General features: G+C 37.8%; 1 protein-coding gene across 1 annotated transcript; it reads right to left on the minus strand.

The window, feature by feature from the left end:
• Positions 1 to 5,135: 5,135 nt before the first annotated feature.
• On the minus strand, positions 5,136 to 12,731 carry crtap (cartilage associated protein). Its single transcript, XM_053613416.1, has 7 exons — positions 11,957 to 12,731; positions 10,399 to 10,548; positions 9,886 to 10,057; positions 8,954 to 9,082; positions 8,670 to 8,815; positions 8,449 to 8,532; positions 5,136 to 6,397 (listed from the first exon to the last, which is right to left on the minus strand). Exons 1-7 carry the CDS (start codon positions 12,410 to 12,412, stop codon positions 6,350 to 6,352), a joined length of 1,185 nt encoding a protein of 394 aa, XP_053469391.1. The 5' UTR covers positions 12,413 to 12,731; the 3' UTR covers positions 5,136 to 6,349.
• Positions 12,732 to 12,935: the final 204 nt, after the last annotated feature.

Genomic DNA, 12,935 nt, shown 5'->3' on the forward strand with positions numbered 1-12,935 from the left:
GATTTCCTTTCATTGTGTGGACCTCATTTGAAAGGCTATTGATGTTTGCGTTTGAGACGCTAGATGCTTATTGATTGAATTTTACAGGATAGTAATGTTTTTCAAAGAAATTTGTGTATCAGCCTTAGCAGATTCAATATAATGTGACCAGTATAGTGTTTGTACACTGAATATAAATGCTGACAATTGGCATGAAGACAAATAGAGACAGTGAAACTGTAGTGTTGAATATTTTAGTGCTCCATCAGTGGAGAATATGCTTATGGAACTGATACTGCATATTCAACCCTGTTTTTATATTCACATTCATTCTACAGTACTTACTGCGTAATATAGTTTTATAGCACCTCTAGCAAGTATCAATCACATACATGTTAGCAATAAACACTATATAAAAAATACAAGAAATAGTCATTCTTTAGGAAGTATTTGAAATGTAATTATAATGTAACAAAGTCATCAATGGCAGGTTTTGTCTGAAAAAGTGGATTTTTTCTTTTTTCTTTTAAAAGAATCAGCGTTGGCAGAAAGGCCAGGAGTACAGGTTACACAGGTAATCAATACTAGAAAACAGGAAAAAACACACAATAAGTAGCCAGGATCTCCAATAAGTAAGGAATTGGTTCAGAAATGCTCCTTACAAGATATTGCAAGATATTGCAAAGTACTGTGAGAACTTTGAAAGTACATATCTAACTCTTAATGATTCCATGGACAAGGAATAAGTGAAGGTGATATCGAGAATGTGGAGCCAGAACAAAGGCAGAGCAAGAGAGGATAATTCAGCTGTAGTGCAATCAGTGTTGTGTCTCCTAAAGGGTGGAGATTCTGTGACAGTTATATATTCAGCTTGAAGGGCAGATGAGGTATTTTTGTGGATGCCCACAAACATGGTGGTGGAGACCAAATTTAAACCTATTGGGTGTAACAAATACTGTACGTTAATGTTTTATTGTTTTTGTCTAGCACTTTTCTGCTTCCAGCAGATGACATTGACTGATTTCTTCATCAGTTCTTTGGAGTTAATTAGAGTAAGATATATTGTAAAGCTTTACACATTTTGTAATTAACCAGAGTTGAAGTATGCATGTTAGCTAGATAGGTATCCCTAGTGCTGCTGTTTCAAGTGGTCTGATAGCCATCTTCAAAATTCTTCAGTTCATTTTTACTAAGTAAAAGCAGTCACCCATAAATGTCCATAGGTAGTCACATTATGGGGTAGTAACATTACTCTGGAGTATTAAAGCAATACAAAGTGTTATTAAGGATTTATCCTATAGAGCTGAGGTAAACAACACAGTGTCGAGTAGTGTAACTATACCTATTTGTCTGAAATTGAAAATGTTTTTCAATTAAAAACTTTAAATGTGACATAGTCTGATTAAGAAGTTTGATGGTCAATTTTATTGACCAGATGACTATTTGAATGTCAGTTAATTTTAATGTTATAAATTGCATGCTTATCATTTTAAACATCATTTTAAATGTTCTCTATGAAACGTTTAATTAACCAGTCGGAATAATTAAATGATTTTTTTTTCTTTTTAATACATCCCAAAGTATTCACATAATTTTTCCGAAGAAGCAGGATGCCAGGGCGAGTTACTATCTTTATTTTCAGTTTACGCTCCCTATAATTCAGAAACACATAATTGTTCACATATTTTAGAGGAATTACCTTTTTATACTTATTATGATTCTTTGTAAAATAATTAGATATTTGTACAGGTCCTCAAAAATGCATCGCCAATGCCAAAAGCAACTGTGTGCTAAATATCAATAAGACATGAAGCCTTTTATTTATTCAGGAGTATGATCAAGGTAGGTGCTGTAATTTAACATTATTCTTTGTATCATATTATTATAATATGATAATATCATATTATTATATGATATGACTTGCCTGTGAATACTTTTCAGTGTTATGTACCAGTTTCAATCTAGTGTAGGTCTCTCTGCTGTTGCACAGCAGCTCTATTTGTACGCTACGTACCTGTAGACTAAGTACCTCACACTTCTCTGTGACTAGGCAGACTCCCAGCATGTTACTAGTAGTACTGCTGAAAGTGACGCTTCTTTAAATGAGTACATGGGAATGTTATATTCTTCAGACACAGATATCACTGTATAAGTGTTTAAGCTGAAATGAATTTATAGTCTGTAGGTGTAACAGGCATGGCCCATTGTGGCCTTTTTTTCCTGCTATTTTTATTTGGCCTATGAAATGATATACCCTGTTATAAGATTTGATCAATACCATTTCTTTTTAGGGGTTTTGATGTATCAGGATATAATATCAGAATATTACACATGTGATCAATGTTTAATACATCTTCAGAGGGAAGCTTTATTGTGGCATCTGACTGCTGCACACTTGTGTGACAAACTAACTGAACAATTACAAATAAAATCCATTTTATTCATTTTACACTTGTTCTTATTTGAAATATTTATGTGTATGTGTATGAATTTGTCTGTGTCCATGGTAATTGTATACATACTAGTAATAAGTTAAAGAGTATTTTTTTTTAACTACAGAGAAAAAATATCTATGGTTAAAGTCAAACACATGCATGCCCAGTAACAGGAGGAACAGAGGCTCATTTTAAAGTGTTTGAACATGGAGCATCTGTGCAGTTTATCACACCAATGTAAGAAACATTCACAGAGAGAGAGAGAGAGAGAGAGAGAGAGAGAGAGAGAGAGAGAGAGAGAGTCATGGGTCAGCATTTCTGGCAGAAAATAGGGTTTGTGTGTGTGGGTCCGTGTCTAAGTACACATTCACATCTAAAGTTTAAGGGTTTGAACATAAGCTTCAGTGTTTAGTCTTTTGCTGTTAAATTTAGTCAGGTTATTTTAGGATCAGCACTCTTCATTTTTCTGCATGAGTCTAGGAATTTTGTTCCTTAGTGTGTACTTACAATTTTGTAATTGACATTTTCCAACATGCAACTTAACAGACATCTTATAATTTAACCATTTAACCATTCTTTAACCATTCTATAATATTATCCATTGTACAAGATAAATAAATTATACCTTGGTCAATTTGTAAAACAAAATTTGAGCAAAAAGATTGAAATATTTAAGTTTAAAAGATTTAAAAGTTAAACGTGTGTGTACTGCTGGCTCAAATTTAGCCTATTACCCAAAAACACTTAAAATTCAACATAGAAGCAAATACTCACATCTACCTCTGAACCCAGTTGGAGATAGTAATAAAGACACCAGCCGTGAGTGAGAAGAAGCAAGGGTCCAGATTTATTGGTTCCGTTCCACCACACGAGATCCACACCGATGAGAATTCTCAGAATTGATCTGACACCCGGAGCTCAAGCTCCAATATTTATACTGTATTTACACAGTAGATAACCAATATATTTCAGAAAGACTATGATATCAATACCAATAGGGTTAAAAAAGAGCTCATCTACATTACCATTATGTTTTGAAAAAGGCCTTTCCAATTTACCATTAGGTTCTGAAAAAGGGCTTTCCAAGTTACCATTATGTTTTGAAAAAGGGCTTTCCAAGTTACCATTAGGTTCAAAAGTGGAGAGACAAAACAATTTAGAGTGACCTTGGTCTCACTATTATCTCGCGTGGGGGGGGGGGGGGGTCAGCTTGACTCAGCTACCCTTATAAATGGCTCCTCATGGTTTTCTCTTAAAATTAAGGCCTTCCTTGTGAGACAAGAATCTTCACCATCTGAATTATGAGTAAGTTACATTTTTCTGTATTTCTAGTTTATAATTTATTTTCATATTTGCTCTATATCTCTATTTTATATATAGTTATACTGCTTGCAAAATGGTTTACTGTACTTCCTACTTCATAATATCATATTACCCTTCTACTATCCTACATATCCTACTACTCTTTATTTTTATATTTTATTATTATAAGATATTACCCTTATAATATCTTAATACTCCTTTTTATTATTCTTATAAAGTTATAATGTTATGTGTGTGTGAGAGAGAGAGAGACAGAGAGAGTGTGTGTGTGTGTTATGTCTACATGCCCGCCCTTGACTGTACGAGAGGGTGTGTGTGTGTTTGCACTCCTCAGCTCTTATACTTCTTTTTGACTTTTTGACTAATAAACCATAGTGTGTTACTCTTAAAGTGTGAATCCAATTCGTCAATATCCGCCCAATACCGCTTCTGTGTGTCTAGGTGCCTGTCGTCATTTTTCCTTCTCTCCTTTACTGGAGGGGCTGGATTTGAATCGGACCATTCTTCCCTCTTCTCACCTGTCAGTCCGCCCTACTCTCAGTGGTCTCCTTATTTCACCTTTGCTGACTATCCCATGTCCCCAGGACACACCCCATTTTCTTCCCCCTACCGCTCTCCTCAAGATTACGCACCCACCAGTCCTGTGAATTATCAATAAAATTACATATTACTCATACTAGGTCTCCCTCATGTTTATTTTATGTCATTTTTATCCACAGCAGTACACATATCAGTATAATTCATATCACATAATATACCCTCAGCTACAGATTATGGTATTGACACCAGGCCTGTACTCTCATAATTGTGCAATATTAAATTATGATTACCTTTTGACTGAGGTACTAATATTGCCTTAAGTTGAAAGTATCAAGTCTGTGTGGGACCGGACATTGGTACTTTTCCACTACACGGTACAGCTCGACTCGACTCGACTCTGCTCGCTTTTTGGAGGCTTTCCACTGTGGATAATACCTGGTACCTGGTGCTTTTTTTAGTGCCACCAAGGTTGAGGTTCCAAGCGAGTGGAGCCGATACTAAGGCCACTTTTCCAGTGCGTGGTACGGCTTGACTCGGCTTGCTTTTCCACTGCAGTTCAGTGCTGCCTCAATGTGGGTGGGATTATAGGCTTATTGTCATGGTTGTGCCGCCTCTAATGCCATGGCATCATCTTAAACGCAACACCAACAAACAACACAGGGGCAATGGAGGATATGGAGCAATGGAGAATATAGAAGGAATGGTGTTATTGATTCTCGGCATGTGGCTGTTTTGCACAGCAAGACGACAAACTTTGTTTCAAAAGAGGCTGATGGCAGCAAGACAGAGTACTACTAAAAAAACCAGGAGAGTTTGGGAAATCATACACCAAAGCGCAGACGACACACGAGGGTACGCTAACCTGACATCTAGCTTATAGCAATGTGTTTAGGGTCTCAATTGGTATACGTACCACTGTCACAAAACATATAATGAACTTAACTGCCAATATTACGCATTAAAATGCATATTCTGTATTTTTCAGATCTCTCAATTTTTGCAAAGTCGCCACCATAGACCGTCTGTTTGGACCTTCAACTGACCGTCTGAGTGGTGGGATGTGATTGTTCCTGTTATTGTTCAGTGGATGGAGAACTTTAGAATGTCCGAAGGTCCATTTACCTAACTGTGCAACAAGCTGCGTCCAGCGATGGAGAGACAGGACACAAACTTCCACGTGTGTGTACATCTAAAGAAGAGAGTGGCCATTGCACTGTGGAAGCTTGTGACTGGCTCTGAGTACAAGGTCGAGTTGAGTATGAGTTTGCTTGGAACCTCGACCGAGGTGGTACTAAAAAAAGTACCAGGTAATATTCATAGTGGAAAACCCCCAATAGAGCACTACATAGGTTCTAGAACGCTGTTATTTTACATATTTAATAGGGTCCGTGTTCAGTGAACAGGAAAGGCATTGGAATACGGCCTGACCGTGTATTTGTACAGGGCTTCAATAATACAACATTATTCCTGCATGAAGGTGAGTGGAAGATGGCACCCATGTTGAGGGGGCACTAAAATGCAGTGGAAAAGCAAGCGAAGAAAAGTAAAGTGAGCCGAGTCTAGCCGTACCGTACAGTGGAAAATCACCAATGGCCGGTCCCACACAGCCTTGATACATTCAACATAAGGCAATATAAGTACCTCAGTCAAAAGGTAATCATAATTTAATATTGCACAATTATGAGAGTACAGGCCTGGTGTCAATACCATAATCTGTAGCTGAGTGTATATTTTGTGATATGAATTATACTGATATGTGTATATGCTTGCACCCTTTAAACCAAAGAGTAAAACAATTGAAAGCAACAACTAGGGAAATTTTCCATTTATTCTAAAATGACAACAAATAGAATTTTTATTCATCCTTCTGAAATACAGTGATTGTACTGTCAGACATCATGGAACAAATGATTATCAATTTGCTTATATGGACCATGTGTTTGGTACCTATAGAATACAAAAGATCCTCATTGCCCGAAATAAATACATACATATGCAGGAAAAAGATCGTTGTTTACAAAACTGTTTTGCTCCTATCCTTACTTTTCAGTGCATAAAATATTCATTCCATACTACTCCTCTTCATCAAGATATTCGTCTAGAAACTCCAGAACTTCTCCCTGAAAAAGAGAAAGCGCACTTGAATCAAAGTAGACTTTCATGGTGGTGGTTTCAAGGTGAATCACTAGAGGGCAGTGCAAATTTGAGTGCTCCTCTTCTCAAAACATGACACAAGTGCACACTGCACCCTAATGGCTACATGTGTTATGGTACACACAAATGGAGCTATGCAATACTGCAGCTTCATTGCATTTGGTTTCTACTATCATTTGATGGAAATCAGAGTGTGGAATAATCATGATTAAATGAATTATGTAATAAAGCAGTTTCAGACTGATTTAAAGAGATATGCTTTATTTTCAGAATTGTAAAATCTTCTTTCAGGCATGTCAGTTGTTAACTGCTGTTAATATATATGCATTTGATTATTGAGCAAAATGTGTTAAAAGCTTTATGTGTGAGAAAAGAAGAATAAGATGTTGGCATTAGATCGATGGCAGAACTGACAGAAAAAAAAACATTAAATACTGAAATATTTGGCCAAATAATCACATTTCTGAAGTTAAGCAGATATAAACCTGTTTAAATCCCATTTTCATGACACCAGTGTTGAGAGCATATAATAAGTATGGATTAAAACATGACTGGGTGTGCTAATACAGGAAAATAATCAAATACATGGTTGTGTGATAAAGCCTGATGCAAGGTTTTCTATAAAAATGCACTCACCGTCCACTTTATTAGAAGCACCTGTACACCTGCACATTCATGCAGTTATATAATCAGCCAATCATGTGCAAAAAAAAACTTCATACATGTCAAGAGCTTTAGTTAATGTTCACATTAAACATCCAAATGAAGAAAAAGTGTGATCTCTGAGACTTTGATCATGGCATGGATGTTGGTACCAGAAGAGCTAGTCTAGGTATTTCATAAACTGCTGGATTTTCACACACAAAAATTCTCTAGAGTTTCCACAGAATGGTGCGAAAAACAAAAACATCCCGTGTGCAGAGGGTCTGCGGGCTGAAACACCTTGTTCATGAGAAAGATCGGAGGAGAATGACCAGATTGGACCAGAGCTGACAGGAATTCTACAGTAACTAAAATAACCACTCTTTACAACCGTGGTGAGCAGAAAAGCATCTCAGAACACACAACACATAAAACATTGAGGTGGCTGGGATACAAAAGCCATGTGATTGGCTGACTGGATACCTGCATGAACCATAATAATAAGTTGATTCTTTTCCTAAAACAGCATGTCCCATGTCCCGAGCGACTTATTCCTCTTATAATTTTCCAACAGCAAATGCCAATGCTAACATTGCATAACATTTTTTTCATACATATTTTTCTATTAAAGTTATGTTTAATGTTGCGCAACATCCGTTAGCACTTACATTAAAACAGCTATAAACAGTTGTGTCCTCACCAGCCTCTTTGCTTTGGTTTTTCTTTCAGTTAATAAGATAAAAAAAAAATGCAGCTTGACAGAAAACAAAGGAACAGCTTTACCTCTGACAATTATAAAAGCACTGAAATTATTGGAGACTCTTTCCACAAATGCTAAATAAATGTCTCCTTACAGAAAACACCACTATATCAATGATAACGTGTTTTTTTAATGAGTGGCCTCCACACAAGTTCAGCTTTAATATATACCTCGCAGCCGGAACACTATTGTTAGAGCTGCTGTTTTAGAAAATTAATCACCACCTTCTGACCAATCAGATTTAAGAATTCAACAGTGCTGTGTTTGAATAATCAAAGTAACATAAATTGAACAATGCTATTCCTAGATTGGTGGCAGTCATGAAGTAGGGCTCCCCTACCTTCTAATTCTATACACTATAACATGTAACATATATGTAATATGCTTTTCCTAATTGTTGATGTCAGGACTATCCACAACCTGCAGAACGTTGTTTTTTTAAATACATATGTTCCCAATTAATGGTAAGTTTATTTAAGGTTATTTATTTACAGTAAGATTATTTGCTCACTGTATCGTGAACTCACAGAATATCAATAATATATTAAACATTTTGGGTTAGGAAGTGTTAATGACTAAACATAACAACATGACTATTGATTCTGCTCTGCTCACCTCATCATCATGCCGCAGGTTTTCTTTGGTAAAGTTTAACATCTGGAGCTGTAGTGTTGTCTGATTGTAATATCGTATCGCCTCCTGTGATGAGACACAAAGAAACCGATGAGACAGTGCATTACTTCTGTAAATGTTATGCAAAAACATGTCTATGTATGTTCTTATACATGGTATGCTTGTATGGGTGCTTCGTGTTTATAAAGATAGGAAACACTGACTGTTCTGGGTAGGAAGTCCTCATCAGCAAGACCCAACTTCTCTTTGTGATACCGATAATAATCCACATTATTCTTCATCACCTCATCAGCAGGGTCAAAGAGCATGTAGCTTGCAACACATGGCACAGCATTCTTCAAGTCACTCACTGTAGCCAAGATGAGACACACACACACACACACACAAACCTTTTAATTCTTAAACAGTAATGAAACAAACTCCTTTAATATAGCACTTTTTCCCATTGAATGTTTAGATGTGCAGGCTAAATGGGATTTTGTCTTACATTTATAATAGGCAAACTGAAGGTAGTGATACATGGTTGCCACAAACTTCTCCACAACATATCCACCAACGACTGGAGTCAGATCGCTCTCACAACGGACCTTCCTTTCAAGAATCTCAGTGTAGTGATCTAAAGAGATCACAAGAGGGATGAGTAGAACATGACACTTCTGGTATTCAGCTAGGTGGATAAAGGTAGATACTAAAACATACAATACAGAAGGATGTAGACAGGTCAAAAAATTAAAAGTAAAAACAAGTGATTCTGTTTTGTTGTGAGGGGAATTTTACTGGCATGGTTTGGGTCCATTTGTCCCCTTAGAGCAGTGGTCACCAACCTGTTTTAGTTGATCAAGAACTTCTTAAAGCAATGATTAGATGGTAAGGTGGGCACGATTATGGTTGGAGCTAAAGTCTTCAGGAAGGTAGAGCTCCAGGAACAGGGTTGGTGACCACTGCCTCAGAGAGAAACATCACTGCAAATCTATACAAAGTTCTCCTGACTGATGTTCACCTATGATGAAACATTTCTCTTCTGATGGGAGTGGACAGTGTCCCCATGCACAGAGCACAAAGGCTCACTAAATGGCATCATGAGTATAAAAATGAAGTAGATCATATACTATGGCTTTCACAGTCACTAGATCTCAACCAAACTGAACACCTATGGGCGATTTTGGACTGATATGTTACAAAGCACTCTCTACCACCATCATCAAAACACCAACTGAGGGAATCTTTTGGAAGAATGGTGTTCCAGAGACTTGTAGAATCCATGACAAGGCATAATGAAACTGTTCTGGTGGCTAGTGGTGGGTCAACACCTTACTAAGACACTTTACGTTGGTTTTTCCTTTAATTTGACGGCACATGGAAATTCATTATCAGTGTGTCTCTTTGTCCAATCGTGGAGAAAGTGAAGTGTTAACCAACCTGCAATGGAGGGGTAAAAATCTTGAAAGTCAGTGATTTCCCTGGAACTCTCTGAGGCAGCAATACATTCATCATAAGCCTTGAAGAAGTCTTGGAGTGCCAGCTCCATATCAGACACAGACGTTCGATAATTATCACCGTTATAAGCCCGCACTGCTCGAATAAACAGCATCTGTAACAGTGAAAGAAAACACAACACACAAAACACATCTATCTGTCATATAGTGACTCAATCATTAAAAAACTGACGTTGGAATTTCAATAAGGAGGCTTGTACTGTTGCACTGTATTCCAGTTGAGTTGAAATCATTGGCAAATATGACAAACATGCTGTGTGTCTCCTTTTCATACACCCAATTTAAGTGACCTGGCAAGATATTTCATGTGTGTAAATGTCTATTTTATTGCTTTAATAGCTACAGGAGTAACTCTTCACAAAACGCCCGTCACCTGTTTAAATGGCGTGAATGAGAAGTGTGTAAGTGTAAGTGTTAGTGTGTGTGTGTGTCTTGCCTCATATGACTTGGTCTCCAGGTCTTTAAGGTGCTCTTCAGCTCCAGGTAAACTCTTGTAGTAGTTCATGTTCCTCTGCATCATCTCATCATCAGGATGCTTTACTAGGTAGGTGTGTGCAGCAGACACAGCTTTTGCCAGTTTATCGCTCTGAAACATGCAACCACCTCACATAGATGATCAATCCAACCGATTTTCAAACATAACACAAAGCAAAATAACTGTACAAATGGTCCCACTTATAACAGTTTATCTTACATTCATGTCTTCAAAGCAGGGGAAGTGATTTATGTAATGATATGCTGCATATGCTGATACGGACAATATAGCAGAATGAAATTATTTCTGCTACACAGTGCAATTATTAAAACTGGAAAAATAAAGAAAAAAATCATCAACTTTATTTCTACCCACACATGTGGAAGATAATACGTTAACAGAAAATAATGTTTATGGTCAAACATCAATAACTGAGAAACAAGTAAATACAATATCAACTTGAATCTAACTGAATAAATCTAGAAACAGCGCTAGCAGTATGATATGTAGTCCTCTCTGAAAGTATTGGAACAACAAGGCCAATTCTTTTGTTTTTGTTATACACTGAAGATATTCGGATTTGAGATCAAGAGATGAATACGAGATGATAGATCAGAATTTCAGCGTTCATTTCCTTAGATGTGTTAAACAACTTCGAACATGGCATTTTGCCAACCCAATTTTATCAAAAATATTGGAACATGTGACTAACAAGTGTGTCTTGTCACGTAGGTGAGGCCTGTTAGATTGATTGTTTAAACATCTCATTCCCAAAATGTCTTCAGTGTATAACAAAAACACAAAAATTGACCTTGCTGTACAGATACTTTCAGACGGGACTGTATATAATATTTTTGTAAAACTCTACATCTTATCATGAATTAACGACTTTGGGTTCTGTGTCTATGGAAGTTATGGAATAAAACACTCGGGGCTCAGAAAAATAGATAATATGGCACGTGCTCGCTTAAGGTGCCTAGTATTTTAATAATTGGGTTTTGTTAATAAAATAAATATGTTCTGTGATCATGAGGAGTCATGGATTTTTGTTTTACACTGAAAAGGTCCTGCTGAAGAAAATAGTGGAAACCAGTACAAATCTATGTTGCTTTGTAAGGAGTTTTTTTGATTAGTAAGACCTTTCTTTGTTTTCCAAATGGTTTATCACAGTGTGTAAGGTCTTAGTAGTTTAAAAACGTGTCCTATAATTGATTAGAGATGTGTTTGATGGTTTTCTAATGGGATTTAAAGGTGTCCTACAGGAATCCATGGGACTCTGATGGTAACCATACTCTTTAAGGGCAGTTCAATGGACCTAATTGATTTTTAAAATATTTTAAATGTCCTTGCACTTCAGGAAAATACTGATATATATATATATATATATATATATATATATATATATATATTGGGATATCAATTTCCATTATGACTTCTAATGCTTCATGGGGATGGCTCTGTGTCTGAGGACTCATTTGGGTATTCGGTACTGGTAGCCAACAGTAATTATAAGACTCACCTTAAAGTAAGCAAACTGCAGGTATCGGTAAGGTTCTCGTTTTTCAAACTCGTCCAGGGTTTCTCTGCTGGGAAGAGTTTGGCGGAAGGCTGGGAGGCCCTGCTTGCAGCGCTTGAGGCACTGCGCGCGCTTCATCACGTTCCCGAAAGCGCGCAGCTCGGGGAAGTCAGAGAAGCGCTCCTCTGAGTCCAGGCGCGCTGAGCTGCAGTTCAGGTTGCAGAAGGCCTCGCTGTCACGGAGAAGCCGGTGCAGGCGGAGGCTCACCTCCAGATACTCCACAGTCTCCTTCCACTTCTCCGCAGTGTACTGGTCCAGCGCGTACCTGTACGCCGAGTCCAGTGGCATGAGCTCGTGACGCGGAAAGCTTCGGAAGTTGTACTTCTCATACTGAGCCAGAACCGTAAAGAAGGAACCGAAAACCAGAGCGAAAGTCACGCAGTAGGACAAGGAGGCCATTTTGGGTCTGATGAGGGAGAATTACGGAGCGTGTGTGAGTTTGAGCAAGTTGAAGAGAGGACCAGTGCGTGGGGTTGCCAGATTGGACGATATCGCATAAATCGTAGGATCAGAACGCATGGTCAGTAGCAGACAGGGTTAAAGGCCTTGCTCAAGAGCCCAACAGTGGCAGTCTGGCAGTGCCCGGGTTTGAACCCCCGACCTTCCGATCAGTAACCCAGAGCCTTAACCGTCAAGCCACCACTTCCCCAGCCTTTGGCTTTTATGTGTCCTATAAATAGTGCTCTCCGTATTCTTTGGATTTTGCCTCTTGGGTATACCCTTAAATATAGTCAATTCCTTGAACCAATGTCTCCCAATCAAAGTGGACTCTAAATCAAACCTCAACAGGAAGTGAGGAACACAACAATCCAAAGAACCACAAAGGAACCACTTTTTCCCTAAGTGTAGATACATGCATTGGAAAGTACCATTGTGGTCTTTTGGATTGGACAGTGCAGAGCAGGATTATTTTAGCACTGGA

The sequence above is a fragment of the Ictalurus furcatus genome, chromosome 24 (genome assembly GCF_023375685.1).
Source record: "Ictalurus furcatus strain D&B chromosome 24, Billie_1.0, whole genome shotgun sequence".
In the NCBI taxonomy this organism is placed as follows: domain Eukaryota; kingdom Metazoa; phylum Chordata; class Actinopteri; order Siluriformes; family Ictaluridae; genus Ictalurus; species Ictalurus furcatus.